This window comes from Anarhichas minor, unplaced genomic scaffold, assembly GCF_050575085.1.
Source record: "Anarhichas minor isolate MPS153535 unplaced genomic scaffold, ASM5057508v1 ptg000007l, whole genome shotgun sequence".
Classification (NCBI taxonomy): Eukaryota; Metazoa; Chordata; class Actinopteri; order Perciformes; family Anarhichadidae; genus Anarhichas; species Anarhichas minor.
In genome coordinates, this window is record NW_027466453.1 from 5725442 (window position 1) to 5750050 (window position 24609).

General features: G+C 42.2%; 2 protein-coding genes across 7 annotated transcripts; both read left to right on the top strand.

Moving 5' to 3' along the window:
* Nucleotides 1-523: 523 nt before the first annotated feature.
* pih1d1 (PIH1 domain containing 1) lies at nt 524-9392 on the top strand. Of its 6 annotated transcripts, XM_076083494.1 has the most exons (12): nt 524-610; nt 1442-1524; nt 2097-2154; nt 2267-2455; nt 3639-3700; nt 4361-4442; nt 4740-4836; nt 6638-6664; nt 6763-6841; nt 7412-7537; nt 7932-8075; nt 8923-9046. In XM_076083494.1, the coding sequence occupies exons 2-12, from the start codon at nt 1444-1446 to the stop codon at nt 8956-8958; spliced, it is 981 nt and encodes a 326-aa protein (XP_075939609.1). In that variant the 5' UTR covers nt 524-610; nt 1442-1443; the 3' UTR covers nt 8959-9046. The 6 variants fall into 6 exon arrangements, with proteins under 6 accessions (XP_075939609.1, XP_075939603.1, XP_075939618.1 ...); XM_076083488.1 differs by lacking the exon at nt 7412-7537 and having other exon boundaries at nt 7859-8075; nt 8923-9392; XM_076083503.1 differs by lacking the exon at nt 7412-7537.
* A 6858-nt stretch (nt 9393-16250) lies between these two features.
* On the top strand, nt 16251-21319 carry tnnt1 (troponin T type 1 (skeletal, slow)). The gene is made up of 13 exons (XM_076080051.1): nt 16251-16276; nt 16377-16384; nt 16497-16559; nt 16845-16867; nt 18556-18572; nt 18709-18769; nt 19075-19191; nt 19767-19844; nt 20096-20209; nt 20317-20426; nt 20514-20604; nt 21133-21173; nt 21274-21319. Exons 1-13 carry the CDS (start codon nt 16251-16253, stop codon nt 21317-21319), a joined length of 795 nt encoding a protein of 264 aa, XP_075936166.1.
* Nucleotides 21320-24609: the final 3290 nt, after the last annotated feature.

The window sequence follows — 24609 nt, forward strand, 5'->3', positions numbered from 1 at the left end:
ATGTAGGTTTTCCCGTTATACACCGATCCAGTCTTTCAAGTTGTAGGCATCTGTTAACCATTATATCATTAAAAATCTCTTCTGCTCTTGCGTTGTGTGTAAAGACACGAACAGCAAACTGTCAAGTGCATTATATTAGGCTACGTTACATTTAGTGGCATTTTCAATATACAGTATATATTTCTGGTGGCAGTGGTATTTATGTAGTTGTCTCTTGAGCCGAACCACCCACCAACTGAGATACATTGCCTAGACCTGCACTGACAGCATCAACTAAAGCACAAGACACATTTCTTTCATTATTATAGCACCATTGTGTAATCTGATATTCCATCCTTCCTCTTTCAAATACAGAGGCTGCACATAATAGCCATCAGTTGGAATACAGAATTCGAACATTACGTAAATCCAGTCATGTGTTGGTACTCTTTCTCAAGTCAAGGATCGGAGTAATTATTCCACCACTCTCCAAGGCTCCAAGACTCTTATCATGTCAGTTGATAGATGCCGCTTTTATTTTGAAGGTTCCGCACCGGAAGCGTTGTTTCTGCGTTGAACACCGGCGGCGCGACCACTTCTCCCAACAGTAACAGCAGCACGGAGGAGAAAGGTAAACACATTTAGATTTACTCGTGGAGAGACGAGGGACACGATAAACACACGGGACACACACCAAAGAGTGAAATTATATAATAAAGGAAACAAATGGCGAAGTCAGCCGGCTAGTATGCACTGCTAGTAAGCTAAGAGTGGCCGTGTTAACGTATTAACGTTATATCTTTCACAACGTTTACCCCAGGTACCATCCTTACCATAGTAAGTTACTTTAGGAGCAACTAATTTAAGACGGAGGTTACAACGAATTTTGCATCGGTGGCTATTAATGACCAGCCAAGCAATTAGCTTCTCCAGTGAGTTGCTCGCCTCAGCGTGCTAGTGGCTAGCCTCGGAAGCTAATGACGACTTTCCCTAACGTAAACAAACCGGGTAAGCTAGCTAATGTTAGTTCTCTCCAGTATCAGTGACTTCCACATACCCAGTGTATTCAGCCCAGTGAGGGCTGATATCTCGTTTGGTTTATCTGAGAGAAATAGAACAACAGCTCCTGTTGATGCTGTTATATTGTACGATATGTCACTTTATGAAGTTCTGTGCGTATTTTCGCACATGCGTGTTGAAGAGAAACCACAAAAAAATTAAAAACGAACGTTCCCTCTTTTTAATAATAGATTGTAAGTTATTAACTAGTTAATATCACGTTTACTGTCAGTCCAACCAATCATACACAGAGAGCAGATTACACTGGGAAACAAGTAAATATTACAAATCCTAATGTGTGTGAACGTTGTTCTGTACAGAACATTTCACATTTGCGAGTAAAATCAAATCAAGAGAACCAGCTGCCATTGATTGTTACATTTCGACTGTTGTTTGCCCGTAGCCATGACGACGGACTCCTCCCTCCTCAGCTCTGAGCTGGAGTTACAGCAGCAGGAGGAGCTCTATCAACAGATGCTGCTACAGGTAATGGTGCTGCTACAGGTAATGATGCTGCTACAGGTAATGGTGCTGCTACAGGTAATGATGCTGCTACAGGTAATGCTGCTGTCTGAGGGAACTGGATTCAAGTGAGACTGTGCAACTTTTGCCCGGAGGATAGTTGTAAAGTTACTGACTCAGTAATGTGAGTTACACTATACCTCGGAGGTTTATCAACAACCAGCTGGTCATACCAGACCAAGTAAGGCGTGTAGCAGCAGAACCCCTGAGTGTGTGAGCAAGGGCTCATTTTACTGCTTGTGAATTCAACTTTTCATTTTAAGAGGAGCAATGTGTCATTTCTTCATTAAAAATGTGACATAGTCTCGCTTTAAAGGAAGCGTTCATCGTGTTTGGAAATATGTTTACTTGCTTTACTGCAGAGAGTTAGATGAGAAGATGGAGACCACTCATGTCTGATTCAATCACTTTGTTGTCCTCTGCTGAGTTCCATTATACATTATGAAACCCACGCTTTGAACTCAACGATAGCTTTTATTTTGATGAGGTTTGCAAACCATCCGTGAAACTAAAGAGACTGCTGGTTGTCTATTTAGACCATGGGAAAGATGCAGACTGAAAATCCAGACTCCAAAGTAATCCGACCACAACCTGGTGAGTAGCTCCACAATACAAGTTATATCACAATCCGCAACTTTGGCAGACGGTGCCACAGTTTGTTCTCTCTCTCTCTCTCTCTCTCTCTCTCTCTCTCTCTCTCTCTCAGGCATGTGTGTGAAGACAGTCTCAGGGCCGGGCCAGCAGAAGGTCTTCGTCAACATCTGTCAGTCAAACTCGGTTCCGCTGCCACCGGAAATCTCCAGAGATGAGCTCGTGGAGCTGCTCCAATCAGAGGATCCCAGCGGCTACAGAGTTCCCATGAGCCTCGGCGAGCCACACACAGAAGTGGACAACAGTACGTGAACAAAGCCAAAGATACTATTTTGCCCTTCATTTGTTGTGGACTTAATTTGTAGTTTTGACTATCGCTCCTGTCCACAATTTAAAATAGTTAAAGGTGATACATTTTTTATTCAGAACTTATCTGTGATTGGCTGTTAACATGGAGGCGGCGGAGCCTCGAGGCCTTTCTATGATTCACATTCAGGCCGGCACTTTTTGTTTATTGCCACACTAGTGCTCTGAGTCTTGCACGTAGAACCGCAACACTTCTAACCTGAAGTGTAAAATTCCTTCATAGTCCATGAAGTTCTTACAAGAACCGGCACCCACTAGTGCCTACTAGTGCCAACATGTTTCCACAAAGTCACTGTCACGGCAACACTGTTTTAAGTGCAATCATGTATCACTGATGGAAAAAAAACAAAACACATAAATTACAGAGGGAGTTTTGCATGTCAAGCCATAAAGTAATATTTATGATGGCAGCGACTTTCATGGTGGTTTACATCAATAAATAAACATCCTCTCACTGGAGGTGAGGTGAAAGTCTTGTGGCCTCGCTTCTGTGTTGAGGCCTGCGGGTTCAAATAGTCGATGGTGTCGTTGAACAACTGGCTCAGGAGGTTATGGAGTCGTGTCTCGACATATTCCGTGGTAGCGGCAGCAATGTTTGGCATCAGCGCTCTAGGAGGGGCTTACAAGCGAGAAGAGCAAACTTCCAGTGACAGATGTCAGAGATGATGATGTAGGCGGCAAGTTCAAGCCAACTCGTTTGTGCGAACATCCTGTTTTTTCTTCCAAGTGTTACATCGACCTGAGCGGTTACTCCATAAAACTGAAAGCTGGTGCTCATCAAATCGCGGCTGGATCCAATCGAGTCTGCACTACAGGCATCGTCCCCAATTAACAACACACACACACACAATACTGGGCCCCGCGGTGTGAAGTATGACCTCGTTGGGGCGACTGATTTGCAAAGGTCAAAGATCTGACCCCTGCATCAAATCCATCGCTCTCTTTCACAAAATAGAGAAATGATGCTTCCTCAGCAGCTGTAGACAGCTGGAGCTCCAAAGTGCATGTTTTTAAGTGTGGCGCTAACAGAAGGGAAGCATTTAGCTGGAAATGAGTTTGGCCCGGGGCAGCGTTTTCCCATGCTTGTCCTGAACTTCACACGTCTTTCTCCTCCGTTTCAGACTCTCAGGGTTGCACAGCATACGATGTGGTCGTCAACCAGGAGTTCTTCCAGAAGTGCCAGGTGTGTGTGTGTGTGTGTGTGTGTGTGTGTGTGTGAGGTCTTGTTTTGTTATCCATTCACTACAGCGATCTAATTTAGTAATTATTATTAAAAGGAAGAGGTTAATGTGAAGAGGTTTATATTTATGTATCATTTTAGAGTTTGTTGATGTTGTGTATTTATGTATTTCAAATGCATGATTATGAGGGATGCAGGATATGGATTTGTTTCAGCCGATACAGATAACCAATAACTACCTGCTTCTCATGGCCCATACTGATAAGATAACCGATAAGTTCATAATCTGTAGTTTATGAACACCTCAGGGCACAAACGGCTCAGATGCAGTGAGCGAAGATTTAATATTTCATAGCTCTGCCACAAACCAAATCTCACAGCTCTATTGTTAACACAGCAAATGTTTATTTATTTTTTATAGTTAAGTACATACAATTTTTTATTGCAATAAAGTTGCAGTGAGTGTGTACATGCTGCACTTGGAAATAATTTGGCTTCGTATTATCAGATGATCAATTATCGGCTAGATATATAGAGTATACACACACATATATGCAGTATATACAGTATATGTATATATATATATGTGTGTGTATATATATATATGTGTGTGTGTGTGTATATATATATTTCTTAGAGCATATTATGTTTGTGTCTCTGCAGACGGATCCCTTGTTCCAGCAGTTTGTTATTTTGGTGTCTTTAGAGGGTTTGGAGAACAAGTACAATCTGGAGCTAAGTAGAGGTGTGTGTGTGTGTGTGTGTGTGTGTGTGTGTGTGTGTGTGTGTGTGTGTGTGTGTGTGTGTGTGTGTGTGTGTGTGTGTGTGTGTGTGTGTGTGTGTGTGTGTGTGTGTGTGTGTGTGTGAGGTCTTGTTTTGTTATCCATTCACTACAGCGATCTAATTTAGTAATTATTATTAAAAGGAAGAGGTTAATGTGAAGAGGTTTATATTTATGTATCATTTTAGAGTTTGTTGATGTTGTTGAGTTTGTTGTGTGTGTGGGAGCAGATGTTGAGATTGTGTGTTTGTGTTTCTGCAGACTGGAAGGTTTTGAAGAACCGAAAGTTCTTGGGTTCTGTCAGCGAGCAGAACATTCGGACGAAGAGCAGGCCGGTGATTGAAGAGCTGCAGCCTCAGTACGTCTCTCTGTCTCTGTCTCTGTCTCTGTCTCTGTCTGGATCGGCTGCTTCACAGAAAACTTGACCTCTCGCAGGGTTCTGCTTGTATGCCTACGCTGGCACATTTATTTTGCCATAACTCAAGAATCCCAACGCTAATTATGACACTCAACTGTCTAACAGGATGAAGTGATGACATTTTGGACGGACACGGATGTAAACATAAAGCCGCAATTCTATTTTCTATCAAGTCACCCGAATAAAAACAAGCAAATATGCACACTGATCGACATCTGATGACACAAGGACACAGTAAACTGTCGAGCTGTTCAAATATGAAAACAATCAGAGAGTGGTGTTGGTATATCTCTCGGAGAATGTTTTTGATGAGGGTAAATCAGACGCACACATTTCTTTCATCTTGTAGTTTCTTCATAAAAGGACCTTTAATCAGCAACAGCTGATGAAACTGGCTGTTATTTATGACCACGATGACCATGATGACGTTCCTGTGCTCCATCAAAGACCTTTGCATTCCCATGGTTGTAGTCTTACTTCCTGCAGGGCTCCGGTGATCTAAAAAGTCTTCAACAACATGAAGACTGTATAAATACTGTATATAATGCTGGAATTTCAAGTGTATTCACTAGAGCAGGGGTCCCCAACTGGCGGACCGCGGTCCGGATCCGGATCTTGTTAATGTTCTGCGGTGCAGGAAACACACCGACCAATGCTTTGTATATCACATCAGGTGATGCAGCTCAGCCAATCAAATATGGGTATTCTGACAAGTTTCCTGACTCGAGAGGTTTGCACACACCGTGACACACGGGCTGAGACGAGGAAATAGAAAGAAGAGCAGGAATATTGCGGTAATCAAAGAAGTTATCTCACATGACGTTCTCCAAAAAGAGAAACGTGTTCAGAGAGAATAGAATTTATAAGCAGACTCTTATATGTTAATTCTTACCACAGGCAGTTAAAACCAGTATCATATGTTCAGAAACCGTAACTATTGATAAAAGCAGCAAATGAAGTGCACTACGAGACAAAGCACAACTCTTTTGAACAAACGTACCCACTCACATCTGAAATGAAGACACAGAAAATAAACCTAAGAGCCCAAAATGATCAGAATCCTAACACATGAATTCACTGCCCAACAAGGATGTTAACAGAGAGGATAGAGCTGAAACAAGTGTTAATAACCACACATAAAGTCCATGCTCACTGATTTATCTTGTTAGAAGATGAGAAAAATATAATATTGTGGCTTTTCTATTGACATCACTTCACACCAGAATGAACTGAATTTAAAGCTGCAGGACAATTCAGTGGAATAATCTTTTCTAAAATGAATTACTTTATTTTAAGATGCACATTTTTGAAAAGCTTTCTGTTAAGTCAGTTATTCTTTATTCCAGCCCTTATTGTACTTGAAATGAGAAGAACATTTATTTATGTATTATTTATAATCCATCCAGTTCAATTTGAAAACTGAGAATAATAATTTGTTAAAATATAATTGATGTGTACTTTCTTTATTTGATTTGACAGTTGTTGACTACACAGAGACGTTGTTACTACTACTAGGCTTCTTGAATATATATATATGTATATGTATATATATATATGCCACTCAATAGCGCGAGTTAGATATTATTGTAATGTTTCGGACCTTTGCCCGAGGAGATTTTCTCAATCTGGACCTTTTGGAATTTTAGTTGAATAACCCTGCCCTAGAGGGCTGAAACAGAGAGTGAATTTATGATTTGTATCAGTCGCTCACGTCTCCTTCTCTCCGTTCTTTTCCTTGCAGGGAGAATTTCTCTGCTACGGCCAAAAGGTAAACCTCCTCTTATTTTCCTGTTACACGTTTTATGTAAAGTCACAGCAACTTACCATATTACATCTTATCTGTCTTGTTGTTCTTCTCGTCTCCAGACCAGAGTTCACGTTGATCGTGGATCCCCCTGCTGGTGACCCCGAGTACCTCATTGCAGAAATAAAGCTCCCTGGAGTGGTGAGACATACAATGCACACACACACATGTACACACTCCCTGTCCTCTCTTCCTTCTTTATTTCCTTTCTGAACCATTTAAACCTCACCATGCGTAAATATGACGTGGAAGCAGGACATAAATGGAAAAGGCCTAAAAACCAATATAATATAATAGGACAAAAAGGAATGCAACCAAATTGCCACTGTGTGATGTTTGAGTGTCATAGCCCCACTATGTAGGAGATATTTTGTTGTTCTTATCATTTTATTACTTACTTTTACTTACGTGGCAACTTCCGGGTCTGAAAAGTGAAGCCAATGTTCAATTGGCTTAAACCTGCATTATTTCTAATGGCCACCAGGGGGCGACTCCTCTGATTCTATAGAAGTCTATGAGAAAATGACTCTACTTCTCTCTTGATTTATTCCCTCAGTTAACATTGTGAACATGAGTTTATGGTCTCAATCTCTAGTTTCAAGTCTTCTTCAACACAACATGATGTTCATTTAGTACATTATGGTCCATTTAGAGTCAAATAGACCATGAAGCAGGGTATGCTTTAGGGCGGGGCCACCTTGTGATTGACAGGTCGCTACCAGAGCCGTATACAGCGTCTCTACCATGACGTCACTCCTCCCCAGTCTAAATATGGTCACCTCCGTTCACTGGTTGCAAAAAAGCAAGATGGCGGCGACCCGAAATGCTGAACTCGAGGTTTGAAAACCACAGTCCACAAACCAACGGGTGACTACATCCACTTCCTATCTACAGTCTGCGTGTTTAATGTAGAAATATCATCTACTGTATCAAAGAGCTTACACCACCATCATGTTATGTTGACTGTCTGATGCACAGATATTAACAGGTGTTGTGTCATAAGTTGGTAAATACTGCATCAATATTAATGTTAATATTAATATTAATAAATGCAGTTCCCCTACTAACGCTGCATTGATCCGTGTCAAAATATAGTCAGACGAGCAGCTTCATCATATGATGTCGTCACCCCCAGTTATATGTCATCCCGTCCTGTAGAGTGCGTCATTGCTACATGCAGAGACAGTCAGTGTGGCCGCGTCTCAGCTGGGTGAACTTGTCTCCCCTGCAGCCGTCGTCTCGCTCTCTGGTTCTGGACGTCGGAGAGGACCGGCTGGTGTTGACGGCACGGCCCTCGCTCTTCTATCTCGACGTCTTCCACGCCTTCCTCGTCGACCAGGAGGACAGCGTGGCGCAGTACAACAGCGGCACTCAGGTACACGAGTACACACTGCAGACAAACGGGCACAAACTGTGAGACGCATTGATGGCTGCACGCTGACGCTTTGACTTGATGCTTCAGATTATGATGCTGGTAGTTATGCAACAAACAGTTCAAAAGCACACAAAATATGATAACCGTATGCATTTTTATCAGATGGCGGTCAGCACGCCCCCAGTTTGTAGAAACATACATTGTTGTGCGGAAGCGAAGCCATGTACTGCTGTGGATGAGTGCAGCTCTTTCTGACAGAGAACGTTGTGTCCATTCATGCTCTCTCGAAGGCCACCAGACTCCTTTGTTGTTTTAAAAAGGTTAGTTAGGATTCACCAAAGTCACATAATACATAACACACGAGGCAGCAGTAGACCAGCAACTCCTGTAGTCTGTGAGGTAAAATGACTGTGTGGAGTCTCGTGGCTTTGAAGAGAGCATAGATGGATAAAACGGCTTCAGTTCCCCGTCAGAAAGGTAAAGCGGTGTAATAATTCTAAATATAGCGTAACTGATATTGATTTTTCTTAGGTGTCTAAAATATGTTTTGCTGGTAACTCATCCACAGCAGTTCATTGGTTTGCTCCCGCCGTCGACTGTCGGTAATACATTGACTAAGGAGAGGTACCTCACACAACCCCACTTAAGAAAATCCAAACTATCCCTTCTAACACACTATAGAACTAAACGGGCAAGACACACAGTACACCACTCCAAAACACTGTTAAAGTCGGTCAACAAACATAATTCACACACGCGCACACACACACACACACACACACACACACACACACACACACACACATGATGTCTCTAACATACTTTGTTTCTGTTTTCTCTTCCCTAGATCCTTACAGTCACGATGCCCGTGGTGTCCTCATGAAACTAAGGAAGTCATGTCCTGTTATTTATTTTTTTTTGTTAAAAAAAAAATTATGCTGTGATAATAAATATTTTTTTTTTTTACTAAGTCACATTTCTCTGTGTTATTTTATTCACAACTTAAATCCCTCAGTCAAATCTTGCATAATCCCTCGCCAGGCTGGTTATTTTTTACAGCGTACCTTACATTCCCACAGTGACAGTTGGGAGATTTCCTCTCGTCTGCTGTCGGCCAGTTGGCCACTGAGCAGCTCTACTGAAGCCCTGCTGAACCTCACATGCTGTGGCTGTTGGTGGGAGGGGAGAGCGCCTCTCTTTCATGTTCCACACCCAGATTTTTCAAAAGCCTCGGCCTTCAGCAGCCACAATCTGCAGAGGTACAGTGGCCGACAGGTTCCAGGTTTTCACCGTTCCAAATGAAACCCTCCTGGGTCACCAGAGTCTTTGGAGTTCAGTCAAATGAGCCAGTCAATGACAACACAATGTTTAGGTGGAAGAAAACGTCACGTAAAGAGTCACACTCGATCAAAACATTGCCTAGTAGTGTAGTGTTCACTCTTGACTTGGGGGACGGTCGTTTCAACCACATCTGGTGGCCTTCATCGGCTTCAAGCTACTGAAGAAGGCCATGAGTTAGTAAGTGGACCTCAAGTTAAGCTCTTGCTCTATAGAGTCAATGGTAAAGACAGAAAACTTAACCTCTTGAGTCCTCTGTGAAATAAATACTCTTTAATATTCCATGGCTGCATTTCGGCAAAAGTCCCGCCCCTCAAACGCGGACGGGCCAATCGTAGCGTAGCGTTGGCCAGCTCCGACCAGGGTCCGACATCTAAACGTCTCTTTACCACAGACTCAGGTTTGTCTGTTTCTGTGGACTTAAAGTTAGTCATAACGTTGTGTAACAGTTACCTGGAGAGGTTGTAACGAGATATACAGTTCTAAAATGTTACGGTTCTATGTAAAAAGCTGTGGCGCTAACATTAGCAGAGTACGCTAGCACAACATTAACTAGCGTTAGCACTTCAATGCTACGCTAGCTACTGAAGGCATTGTGAATTGTGAACTTTGTGAACCCATGCTGTTTTTGCTTTTTGATGATTGTAATAGTGAATAAAGACCTACCCGGCTTTGCAGAAACAGTGTTGCAGGGAGTGCAGTTAGTGACAGTGTGGGCTCCATGGTAACAGCTTGATGGAGGAGCAGTGGGGGGCGGGGCTTAGCAAAGGGTCAATTATCTTTTTTGTTTATACATTACTGCATCTTTTTAAATGAAGCACAAATTAGACTTTTAACAATATCTAAAATATCTTTGACCTGATGAACATTTGAGTTCTAAGTATATACGACCTCTTAAAACTTTCATTTAGCAATGTGTGGCACGCATGAGGTCAGACCCAATCATGATGCTTGTAGCCAAAACTCTGTTTGTGATGTCCCGTGGCTACCTTTAGTGTGCGCTCGTTCTACGTGGAGCTCTTTCTGTGAACTGGAAACCTCCCCTTTCATGGGAAAAAACTCTCACTCTTCTATTTGTGGATCTGCTTTGGTCGTCCCTCTGCCTGCCGCTCCCCCTCCCTCACTTTTCCTTTGTTTCGCCCTTCCTACTGTTGCAGAGCATCCACATCAGTTGGGCTCGCTCTGCCCTCGCACGTTTCTCTTTGCTATACAGTAAGGACGTAGGTGGGTCCAAAAGTAAAAAGTGCTTTCCTTGGGCGTATTGTAGAACCTTCTGCTTCTCTCTGAAATCGCTTTTTATTTTTGTCAAAAGTTAGATAATATTTATTCAGGAAGTGGAAGTTGTGACAGTGTGGGCTCCATGGTAACTCTTGACGGAGTAGCAGCGGGGGGTAAGGGCTTAGCGAAGGGCCAGTTGGCCCACATGCATCTTCTGCTTCCTCATTCCACTTCCTGTTTCCTCCTCTGGTCATCCATCCCGCCCTCAGCTCTGTCCGACTCATGACCTATACTCACCTCAGCTTGTCTGGTGGTAGATTTAATGAATGACAGTTTCATAACCATTGTCTTTTATCAAACTGCTTCTCCTCTTTCGCCTCTCCCCCTGCCAGTGCTCCCCTTCCATGTTTCTCTCCTTCCAACTGTCACACCCTCCCTCTTTATCTTGTCACCCCCCCTCTCCGCCTGCCCCGTGGCATCCCTCCATTTGTCCGGTGAGGTCATCCCTCTCTTCTCCCTAATCCTGGGAGGTGCTCGTCTTTCTGCCTCCGCTTAATCCGCCTGTGGCCCCCAGCCCTGACCACACACACACACACACACACACACGCACACAAATTTGCACATTTGCGCACACGGACTCACAGTTATTCTTGTATCATATACTCGGACACTCAGTAATTCTCACAGCATGCATACACACATTCATTCAGACAGCACACACACACACACACACACACACACACACACACACACACACAGTGCCCCTCCACCTCTCGATATAAAACACCCTCTGTCTGTACATTAGCCATTCTGTCTAACTCTGTCTCTTGTGTCGGGTGATACCACACCTTCATACAGGTACGTCTGTCTGTGCTTTAATATGTCCTCTCTAGGCTTTGTTCTCATAAGAAGACAGTAGAATGAGATCAAGCAAGTTGTTTTCCATTTATTTCACCATCATAGTGAACACTTTGTTGAATGTTTTCTGTTTTGTTCGTACTTTGAAAACTCTTCCTTGCGACCCGCTAGCCATTCAGCAAAAAAACAAAAACAAAAACCTGCCCACCAAAATTCAACCAAGTTTTACTTTTCAGGATTTTACACTTAACATATGTGTGTTAAAGGGTCTTTTCACCCAAATTATAAAAATGCCCAAACAGATGTTCTGATTCACTCCTACAGTTATTTAGCCATGAAAATAATGTTTGCTTAAAGTTCTGAGGATTTTAGATATCTGCTTCTGAAACCTTTACCGCTACACCAACACAATGGAGGTGAATGGGATTAAATGTGTGTTAAACAGCACATTTCTCCCTAAATATTCCAGAGACCTCCCTTGCACCAGTTTTTATAGCGTGCTCTTTGGACTACCCAGAGTCTGCTGGACAGTGTGTCTGAAAAGAGTGTTGTTGTTTTTTTCAAATCACATTTTTTCCTGCTTTGAGCAGCACTAAAATTGCCTTCACTGAAATCTATTGGTGGATGTTGCCAAAATGTCAGCGAATGAAGCCAGCAATAGTCTGAATGTATAGATATCACAAGGAGCACTTTTAAGTTGACATTTCCTTTTTTTTTTTTTTACTAGTAAGTGACAAAATATGTTGGGATTTATTTCATTAATGAAATAATGTTTTGTAATTCTAGTGAACCAACCCCTTTTGCAGCATGTGATTTCATTTCCCAAGTTACTATTTAAAAACAAAATCAACCTTTTTACTTTAAGTACATGAAGGCTTTACTTGTTACAAACAACAGATAAACAGTGAATAAAAACGTCTGTGCTTGCAAGTGTTGATAGACATTATAGGCATTATGTGAACCGTCACCTGTGTGTCTGTGTTAGCATAGCACGTACTCAGACTGACATGTGCAAACCTCATAGCAGATTTATAATGTAGGTATAGATATTTATATGCAATGTGGTCCAGTAGCGGCCAGCTTATGGTCTCATTCTGTTACCTGCACAGAGGATGAGGTCTGAGACTACTCTAACGAGGTTCCCACTTGGCTACCTGCGCCAAACTGTCTATTGTTAGCTCTAAAAGCTCTCAAAGCATTCGGCAAATGGTCAAAATCCCGACACCACAGCACCGTTAGCTAGCTTGCGTGTCCTTCATTAGCCTAATTAGCTGTCGAAGGTCTGACAGCTAATTAAGCTTGTGTGAGTGTGTAGAACATTTACAGTGGCTTGTTCAGGTCAGTTTAAATGGTGTAATGTATTTTAATCTGTTAGAGAAGCTAATTGGGAAAATAGCTATCATGTTGCTTGACATAGAAATCGATTTAGAAATCACGTTGCGTGTTATTTTTACCCCTGCCACACCTTTAATAACGCGCAGAGTCATTCTCGTTTTCCATGTCAAGCAACATAATGGCTACTTTCCCAATTAGTCTCTAAGAGATAAAAATACATTGCACAACTTAAACTGACACTCCTGAGCTCGCTCTGTCTCCACTCTAGAATATTTTGATAGCTTACAATAGCCTCTCTTTAACACTAATGAGGTATTGTTTCATTCTCCTTTACTCCCCCCCCCCACACACGCACACACACACACACACACACACACACACACACACACACACACACACACACACAGGTTGCCCTTGACTAAAATTAACCCTGCTAAGGGCTGAGCCTGTTGTCTGTTGGAACTTGAATCCTCTCCCAAATCCCCTGAGTCACTCAGCCTCCGCTCATTCATCCATCCGTCATTTCCCCCCTCCGTCCATCTCTCCATCCATCATGTACTTATTCATAGGGCTTACCTTCACATACCTTTTGAGTTAGACCTCCCCTCCCCATTTAAGACTACACTGCCCAAGCCTTTGAGCGAGGCACTAGAGTGATTCTTATGAGTGAATAGTGCCTTTCCCATGTACTTTGTGTCCCTTAAGTATATTGCTCTACTGTCAGTAGATATAATAAGATACACCTTTTATATCAAAACCATACCATGTTGCTTCCTTATAGTAATATATAGAAATAGTCCAACATTTTGGATATACACTTTTTTTTTGTCTGCACGTTTCAACCTGCAATAATGTATTTACCTTTTGTCCAGCATTGTCCAAGTTGCGAACTTGTTAGCAACATTATCATTAATTTTGAGTTGTGTTTCTGTCCACCTGCTAAATGTAAGACCAATATTCACTCTCTTTTAGCTCTGATTTTGGTCTCCACCAACTCCCGAGGGAAATATTTAGCTCGTTGGCTGGTAAATGCTCCGCTATGTTCACCAGCTATAGTCGCTAACTGTTTCTGCCTAGTGAGCCGATAAAACAGAAGTAAAAAATGTGTGTTTGGACAGAGCTTGGCAGTTTTCCCCTCTTTCCAGTCTTTATGCTAAGTTGAGCTTAGCATAAAGACTTCATATTCACTGTACAGACATTAGAGTGGTATCACTCCTCTTATTTAGCTCTCGGTCAAAAAAGAGAATAAGAGAAGAATAGAATAGAATAGTACTTTATTCATCCCCAAGGGGAAATTTGTCTGTGGCAGCAGCAAACAGGGTTACACAATAGAATAAAAAAATAAGCCAATTTCCCAAAATGTTGAACTATTTCTCTAAGACTTTTACATTTTGTTTTGCTGATGCTTGATAATGAATAGAAACTGTGGAACAAGTAAAACACTGAAATTGAAGTGAAAAAAACGGTGAAGGCTGGAGCCGGTTGCTATCTCTGTCCGTATAAACAGAAACAGAGAGTTGATCAATAACAGCACATGGAAGATGCTGCTAGGTCTGGCATGGCAATGGGTATGACAGCAGACAGGGGAGAGAGTCACAGGGCCATTGTAAATTACTCCTGATGACAGATGGAGCGAGTGGAGGAGAAGAGGAGAGGGCATGATGGTGTGGAGATGACAGGAAGGAATCGGGATGTCTGAAGAAGTTTCTCTTTGTTTGAAATCAGATTTTCAAGCTGTTCGAGGTTTCAAATCATTTCAGAACGTCTCACACCGTTTGGCCAAATGACCTTGAGCTGATCATCACATCATCCTATTTGTCAGAAGCACCAGAACGGAGAGAGAAAGGGTGAGAGAGGACAAAAGAGGAGAGAGGTGCGGCGACGGAAACTCGAAAGTGAGAGAAACTCTATCTCCCCTGGTCTCTCTGCGTTTAACCCCATGTCACATTCTCACATGTTGCCGCTCCATCAATCTCCCTGCGTCCACTGCCAGGAAGGTGTCACTCAGCACACACCCACTGTGTCTGTGCGTGGTTTCACACCAGGACAATGGCAGCTCAGAGCCAAAACCATGTCAGCGTGCATTATGTGTCCCTCTGCTTATCTGTGTGTTTTTTCTGTCTCCAAAGTGATTAATCTGAGGAGAGTAGGGACTTGTTGCCAACTGTGATTTAGCAATGATGACTCACTCACAAACTTCATTTACGTCAGTATTTAAAGAACACCTGATATGGTATTAAGTGTTCTTAATCCAGGTATCCACATGATGCAGGTATTTGGTCATAGACCAAATTATGGTACAAATAAAACAAACAAACAAATATCTTTCAGCTTGGAGACCGTTCGTCCCCCATGTGAAACAAATATGCCAATGGTCATGTTTTTGTTACTTGCTTACTTCAGTCACGGCACTTCCGTTAGTATTTGAACCCTAACGATGATCTATTCTTGAACGTAACCAAGAACTTTTTTTGCCAAAACCTAACTGAGTTTCCTGTGTAGACGGAAGTTTATTTTGAAAGGATTGCATGCATGTAACGAGCGGAAATGGACACGTGTTGCAGGCTTTCGTAGGAAAACGCACAATAAATGAGGAGTAGCTATTCGTAGGACATCATACTAGCTGTTGTATGAGGATACGTTGCGCTCTTTAATCTACGTCACCTGAATTCCTCCTTTGCTCCCATTATAATTTCTATGGCCACTAGTGGCCGCTGCCTATCAATAAACAGATATAATTCGTAATAAACTGCTTGTACCAATGAACTATGGGGTCATACGTTGGGGGAGGGCAGCCTCTTTGAGATACATGGAAATCTGGCTACTGTTGTTAACTGAAGTCCTTAGAATTTATCCTCTGGGCACCACGAAGATCTTTGCCAAATGTCATAGCAATTAATCCAAAAATGATGCAATAAAAACTCAAATGTCAAGCTCATGGTGGCACTGAATGAAAGGTCAGAGGACCAGAGGCGCTCCCTCTGTGGACCATGAATGTTTTCCTGTCAACCCTTCCAAATATTGTTGAGATATTTCAGTCTGGACCAAACAGACCAACTGACAAACAGAATGGCAGCCATTGCCATCCCTGGAGCCAAAGTCATTTTAAAAATGTAAAAATAAACTTTAAAAGGATCTGATCAAAGGAATTTAAATAACATCACTTTTTAAGAACAGTTCATTTGTCAAAACAGGGCTTCAACTAACTGTTTGTTATTGTTATTTGATTATTCTTTCAATAATGCAACTAATGATTTCCCAGAAGCCAAAGCCATATGTTATTTAATTCACCATATGGAATCATCTGAATCATTCATTGCATCAGTTCTCCCCTCCTGGTGGGTCTCTTGTACTTGAGTTGGTTCTATTTGACTGATTCATTGATCTTCTTGATTTGATTGCCATTTGTTTCTCCTACTTGCAGCCATGTCAGATGTAGAAGAGGAGTACGAGTGAGTAGAGCACCATCCCTCAGCTGTTTATTCCAGCGTGTCTTCATCCCTTAATTAACTGACAGATATGTTTCTCTGTTCCTCTTCCTCATCTCTCCAGGGAGCAGGGTAAGTTCAGCGTCCATATTTGCAAAATATTCAAAAAGTGATTATAACATAAATTAAGATTTTTTACGAGACATGAAACTGTATTCATTTCTCCGGGTCTCCTTTCTCCCAGAGGCTGAAGAGGAGCAGGAGGACGAGCTGGAGGAGCCTGAGCTGGCAGAGGAGGATGGAGGAGGTAAGGTCAGGAAGACTCCCAGAATGCAAAGCAGACGAACAGTACAGCTGCCTGTCGAAGCAAATACATGTAAACAGTAAGACAGACTCAAATGGTTGTGACAATAGATACATGTCTTTCCTTGCTGTCTGAAGACGCTCTCAAAGAGCCAAGCAATCGATCCCTCTCTTCTTCATCTTCATAACTGTGAGTTGTTTTCGGTGACGCTGTGCTAACTCTGACCTATGAACTTCCCCTCTATCCTGCTCTCCCATTGGCTGACGCTGTGCTGGTTTGGGCTTTCAGAGCAGCAGGAGTACCAAGGTACGGTGACAGCACACCCGCCATCACTCACACTTTTAGACACCATGTATGACGAGCCCTAAAACCCAACGCAGGTGGTAGTTGTTAAAGAGAAGGAGACATTCATTTGCACCTGAGTTTGAATCCCACCTATGGATTGATATTTCACTTGCATTGTGTTTTAATACCAAAGGTAAATAGTGATTTAAGTCGTCTTTAATCACATGTCACACCTGGACTTTGACGTGTTGATCGTGTCTGACGGTGTTGTAAACCTTCTACCGCTTTGTTTTTTCCTTTTCCTGCTTTTGCAGCTGGTGTTTTAAAAGTATAAACAATCAAAACAAAATCAAATGTGGATATTTCTATGATATTGTCTGCCTCAGTTAGTATGAGGAAAGATTTAAAGATGCACTCAACTTTTTTTCAAAAGTCAAATGACCATGTGCAAGGATTGATTGTAGTGACGAGCCCACAAAGAATTATCACCTCACTGCGGTACCCCTCAGCAATGTGTGGTGTTTTAGTTTCTTTTAGCTAATTGTCAAAGGTTTGACAATCTCTGCTCTCATAAACAAGCAGCAGCAGTGCAGCTGTCACCAAAAATAAGTTGGATAAAACACTGCGCACTACCTGCCCAGCACCAAACAGGACAAAGTTAGCAACATATTAAGTTAGCGACTAGCTGGTGAACATTGTTCGTATTTAGAACAAAAAAAAACGTGTTTTTCTCAGGATTGGTGGAGACCAAAACAAGGCTAAAAGGAAAGTGAATACTGAACTTACATCGATGACGTGAACAGAAACACATCTCCAAACAACTGCTAATGCTGCTCTGTGTCTGCTGGATGTGTAAATTTATGAGATTGTTGAATATTTCCTGGCTTTGTGTCTTTAGGTTTTGCATCTTCACTGGAGCAACTTTGTGATTCGGGTCTTGAATATATCAGAAAGTTACAGCTGTCTTAGCTAACCTTTGGAGACTTTTGTTCACGTCAAATGTAAAGTGGCCCTTCCAAAACAATAGAAATTAGTATACTGGTATGCAACTTCTTTTTTTGAACATTGAATGTGTTCAGACGTTCACAATTAAACCCATGCACATGCCAGGTGTGAGTTTTAGTTCTCTGAGGACTTAAACTGCAGTGAGCAAGACCTTCATGTTTTAGAGCACACGTTAGGGCAAAATATATCTACGAATAGTCAACTCCAATCTGCATGCACACAATTATCCAAATGCCTATTAGGCAATAGTTAATGGTCACAGAATGTTGCACAAAACTACATTTCCCTACAGCCACAGTGGTTGGTACATATAGAGTTCAACGGTGAGTTTCCGGAAGTGAAAATCCCAGTCATACTCTGAATCAAGGATTGTGATTATTAGCCACACTGTCCTTACCATCCATGGTAGACTTCCCACAATCATTAAGATTGTGAAATGGTGGAAAGTGACAGTGTAAGAGTAAACCCTGGATTAGTGAGGAAAGGGCTTTGGTCATTTATAAATGATGTCCTTGCTCTTTTCTTTTCTTTTAACTCATTAAAAACACATCTTGATTGCCTTTCTCTCACATGCTTGCTGTGCATTCAGTCACATTAATTAATTTATTAACAATTTTTCAAATTGTCCTTCGACATCTTTTGGGGAAACATTTTTATTCAGGCTTGTAATTGTTATTTTTGCTTGTCTTTCTCTCTTTCATCAACAGAGGAGCGCCCCAAACCCAAGTATGTTCACATCATTTTGTATTATGTTCGGTTGCAGTGGATCTTTTTTCAACAATTTCAATTTCCCTCAATCTTATATTAATCTTTTCAAATACTCTCTCAAAACTGTCATTCTGTGCCTCCCTTTTCCCCTCAGACCCATGGTGCCTCAACTTGCCCCTCCAAAGATTCCCGAGGGGGATAGGGTGGATTTTGATGTAAGTCGTGAAAAGATCAGTTTCATTTTCTCCAAACAATTCTTGATCTGGTCCAACAATCAGCTGTCAGAGTCCTCACAAGATCAGAGAAGTTTGATCGCAGATGATTTCAGCTGCTTTCAGAATCCTCCTGCTGACTTAAAAGGCTTTAAATGGATTATCTCCTCCAGTTTAAATAGATTTTATGAGTTTGACATGATGGAGGCCTAAAGATGTGTCAGTGGTAAAATAATCAGTTTCAGTTGAGCCATACTGAGTTCTATAGAGATGTTATATGGATTCAAACGCTCCCTTTTTCCCACCAGGACATCCACAGAAAGCGCATGGAGAAGGACTTACAGGAGCTGCATACTCTGATCGACGTCCACTTTGATCAGAGGAAGAAGGACGAAGAAGAGCTCATCGGCCTCAAGGACCGGATTGTAAGTTTACTGAAGGGCCCTTCTACACCTACCTCGTTTGGTTGAATTTCCTTGCAGTAACTTTTTTTGAAGTCCAAAAACATCCAATATTTTACAGTAAAATATTCGAGAAAAAGCAACAAAAAGTTCAAACTATTTTGTTATTGAGGAAACGTCTCTTCTTTACTTCCCCAACGATCATCTCACGATCCCTCAGAACTATTTTTTAAGCCTTTGGAGGGCCCGGCCACTAGATCGGGGATGATAATGTCAAAAGTAATAATATATCAGTCACAGGTGCCATGTATCCGCAAAATGTGTACTTATGCGGTACTTTAAATAAGAACATTTAGCTGATAATGTTTCTGTACTTTTTTACTTGGGTAGGATTTTAAATGCAGGATTATTGCTTGTGCTATTTCTACGTTGTTGTGTTTGTACCTTGACTTAAGTAAAGGATCTGAATACCTCTTCCACATAATAACTAAATGTATTTGTCAGGTTTTTTTAAAGGAGATAAAAAGTCTAAATGTTGCTTTATGTTTAATAAGTTGCACTAAGCCATTTGATGGCTTCTTCACTTTGCCCTCCATCAGGAGAATCGTCGCTCAGAGAGAGCTGAGATCCAGAGGGTTCGAACGGAGAAGGAGAAGGACCGACAGAACAGGATTGCGGTAACAAACACACACACACACACACACACACACTCACCACCCAGTCCACACAGTGATACACTCTATCTAAGCTGCAAACGGCTTCAAGTTCTTTCTCTATTTCCTCAAACTATGTGAAACCAATGTTTACTTCTATAAACAGTTGCTCAATACAACACTGCATTAAATCTCTTTTTCAGCTGAACAACTGTACAATTTACACGTTTATTTTTCTTGCTCCCTCATCCCGACCATCCTTCTTCGTCTGTCAGGAGGAACGTCACAGAAGAGAGGAGGATGAAGCCAAGAAGAAGGCTGAAGATGAGTTCAAGAAGAAGAAAGTGCTGTCTGGCATTGGAGCGAACTTTGGAGGCTTCCTGGCCAAGGTCTGCTGTTCCTCTCAGTAGAGCTCATGACAACGATGATGTTGATGACGATGATGATGATGATGATGATGTTCGACTGTGGACCGTGTGTGTGTTATCCGTCCCAGGCAGAGACGAGGAAGGGCAAGCGTCTGACGGGCAGAGAGATCAAGAGGAAGACTCTAACTGAGAGACGGCAGCCGCTGAGCATCGACAACTTGAGGGAGGACGCGCTCAAGTGAGTCTCCCCTAAATGTTTTGTCATAGACGTTAACGAAATAAGAGGCCAGATCCCTTTCTAAATGTAGTCTTTGCGATCCCAAAGGCAAGAGGCCCAGGAGATGTGGAACTGCATCTACCAGCTGGAGTCTGAGAAGTTTGACTACATTGAGTACATGAAGCACCAGAAATACGAGGTACCACTGTTTAGCTGGAGACAGATGTTGTGAGTGATTCTGAGGTGTGTATGAAATGATTTGTCTGCAGACACAATGTAATCTGTCGGGGTAACTCTTCACCGTCATTGTAAGTCCACTAAAAGTGCTTGTTTTTGCCGCTGACAGGCTGAGACTGTTGTTATAAGTGTCTGACAGCATTATAGAAAGAACCCTACAATGAAATAAAAGGTTTTTCTTTACCTTTTTTCTGTATCCGGTCTGTTTGTTATCGTGTCTAACCAAGTATCGCTCGAGGAGAAGTCTCGGGAAATCTCGCGTAGCATCCTCATTGTCGAAATCCGCCAAATCAGTCACGTTTCCTCCGTTGCCTTCAGGCAACAAGTCACATGACACGATAACAAACTGTAAAGAGTTTGAAAACTTGAACTCGTATAGACTAAAGAATTACATAAATATTCAAAAAGTGATTAATTGATCATGAAAATAATCTCAATGATTTGAATCTCTCCATGTGACCTCTGAATTCCTTTTGTTTGCCGCTTGCAGATCATCGTGCTGCTGAACAGAATCCAACATGCTCAGAAATTGTGAGTACTTCCTTTTATACAAAACACGATGTCCTGTCTATCTGTCCTTGTCGCATCCTTTCTTACTTTCCTCCTCCTTCCTCCTCTCTCCCTCTCACAGTAAGAAGATCCATGGCAAAGGGAAGGTGGGCGGCCGCTGGAAGTAAAATGGAGGGGGGGGAGGGGGGGGGGGCAAAGAAGAAAAAGAGAAAACACATTTTCACAGGCAGCGTAGGAATGAAGGAATCACACATCTCCCCTCCGTGGTCTTCTGGTGCCGGAGCCGCTCTGTAGGCCTTTCCTGTGTGTGTGTGTGTGTGTGTGTGAGAAAGATATTTGATGTTTCTTGATTAATAAAGCGACATGCACTCAGTTTGGAGTTGTTGTGTGGATCACAACCCCAAAATCGGTCTGTTTTTTTTAGCTGCTGTACTCTGGTTTAGGTATATTATGTGATGGCATCCGAGAACTCAAACTGCAGTCAGTTGACATCTGCTTTGAATTTGTGTCTGTAACGGCCCAATTCTACAGCAAAAGCTTTGTTGTTCTTGCAGAAAAAGGGTTTAAAATCTTTTCCAGAACTTTGTAGAAAGTCTGCAATCAGTTTCTTCATTCAGGCCTGGGTTTATACTCTTGTATCAAGTTGCAAAAAGTCTCTTTTTTTTCGGAGGAGTGTTGACGAATGGTTCCCGTCTGTAAATTGAACTCATTCCAAACCCTCCACTCTTAATAAACAATCACTGCTGTTATGTGCCTCTATGCGATGCTTTGCTATTGGACACACGGTGCTGTTTTTATTGCATTTTTGGTGTTCAGAGAGTACAACGGTGTAGTAGGGCAATTGTAGGTAAAAGAAAAAGATGACAGAGGACGTTATAGTAGAACTTGGATACTCTCGGATATTAAAGTGTTAAATTTACAATTTTGTTCTTTGAATTTTGTTGCACCTCAAGTAGTGTTCTTTTGGTAAGATGGACCTCTGAATGATGCAAAGTTCTTAAGAGATACATATACGCGTTTTCTTTAAGAACATAAATAAATACTGATACATTTTGCCCTCGGAGGCTCACGTTACCGCAGCGTTTAACACCGGTGGCTGTGGTGTGATGAGGTTGATCCAACCGTGCGAAGTAAAACGATGTGGTTCACTTCATACTTTTCTTAAATCTCTGAGAATTTCGACATTTTTCTTGCAAATTTATGATTAGTAATCACAGAGAATATTCAAGTTCTTTCTTGTAAATCTTTACTCTCGGTCATTCTGAGGTCTTTCTTGTAGTATTACCCTCTTACCCTGGATATGTAATTTATTCATAATGTTTTTTAACCTGCAACGGCTCTAATACGCTGCCGTCCAGAGAGTCTATGCTTCAGGCATCTTTTTGTCTGTCCTATGTAAAAACGATCACACTCGCAAACTAGACAATAAACAGTATTCAATTATTTTGACTCCACCGTTTTGAAAAACAGAAATGTTCTTGTTTCTATGACCTTGAAGCAAGGATTAAACTGTAGGCCCTTGATTGTTTATATGTTTTGTGGCCTTACTAATGTGACGTTTATCGGAATCTGATCAATTTATCTTTTTTATCTTCTTTCATAAATAATGTGGCAATACAATGTGGAAAAGGTAAAAAGCAAAGTAAAGGAGCTGTTACATTCTGCTTAGGCCCCAAAAAAGGCCCCCCAAGGATATGAACTGTTGCGTAACACCAATAGTGAGTGGGGAAAGTTGAGGTATTTAGAGTCTAACAGCTTTAGCGTTGGATTTCAAGTTCATCGCCCCTCATGAAAGCAGCTGAGTGTACTCTGCCGGCAGAGTGCCAGAGATATGAAGACATGAGCTGGAGACATGACCTGCGTCTCTCTGTTGTGCAATACCAATAATTCATCTTAATACTTTAATGTAATAATTATCATTTAGGTGACTATGCAGTTAATACCAGCTGTGCAGCTTTATGTAGTTTGTAAAATTTGATAAAGGTAGAAATGAGGTTTATATTTCTGCAAGTAACTACCATCTAGGGCAGGGATTCCCAAAGTGTGGTGCGCGCACCCCCAGGGGTGCGCGAGCTGCCTCTAGGGGGTGCGCGAGAGGAAAAATGTAATGGTGGTCTAATGGTGCAGTCCTGTCTCCTAAAAATGACGTTCCCCCAAAACTAAAATGCATTCTCAATTACGTTTGACCATAAACGTATTTTCTCCCTGATTACGTTTGTGTTTGACGTCTTACAAATACGTTTCTCATCAACATATCTTTGCCATACTCTAGTCTTTATTATTTTTCTGTGATCTGCCTCGCCTCTACCCCCGCCACCCACAAGTTGTTGCCCCGCGGCCTGTTCCGAGGGCTGACAGACCTGACGATGGGGTGCCTCACGGCGGGGGCGGCTGGAGACCTCGCGTCCGGCGCCAACGGGTGAGCGCCCGCCACTCGGAACCATAAAACCAAGTCCCGGATTTCACCCCGGGGACATTCTGGAGGTATTGTGGCCGGGTGATGTGCCTCGTTGCTGGGGAGGTATGAGCCGAGAGTGGCGGGGTGTTATGGAGGTATATTTTATTTATTTGTATCCATCTAACCCTAACCATAACTTCCACTAGGAAGCCACGTCCCCACCCAAACATAACCCTTAAGAGAGTCACGGTTACTCCCGGATTTTACACGCGGGCCTTTGTGGAGGTATTGTAGCCGCGTAATGTTCCTCGTTGCTCGGCCTGGATGAGCGCATTTCTGCCGGAGACAGGCGGGGTGTTGTGGTAGTATTCTGACCGCGTAATAGGGAGAAGGAGCGGCGGTGGTGGAGAGGGAAACAAATGTTAAGTGTTAAAATGTTGATTAGAAACGTATTTGTAATAAGTCAATGTAATAAGTCAAACACAATTTTTAGGAGACAGGGTTGCATGCATGCCTGGTGCAGTGAGGTTCTGGCTAACAGCTGTCTGAAGCCCTCTTATTTACGTCGCCACCTGAACACCAAGCATGCCAGTGCAAGTCAAAAGCCCCTTACATTTTTTATATCGAAATTGGAGGAGTTACAAAACAGCCAAAAACAACTGCAGTCTCATTCATGTGTTGGGTCTACAAAAAACGCACAACGGGCTTCTGGTCACAGAATAGCAGGAAAGGGGCTACCGCACACAATCTCCGAAGACGTGTGCTCGCCAGCTGCCAAAGAGATGGTGGAATGTATGACTGGAGAGAGAGAAGCAAACAAGTTGGACATGATCCCGGTGTCCAACAACACTGTCGCGCAGCATCGATGCTTTGTCCGAAGACATCCTGGCTACATTAATCGGTCGCGTGAAGAAGAGTGAGTTCTACTCTCTGCAAGTAGACGAGTCTACAGATGTGGCCAATCAATGTAGAAGGGGGTGCGTGGCCTAAAAAGTTTGGGAACCGCTGATCTAGGGGAAGCCAGAAGTCCATAATTTCAAAAAGATGTATTGGCACATA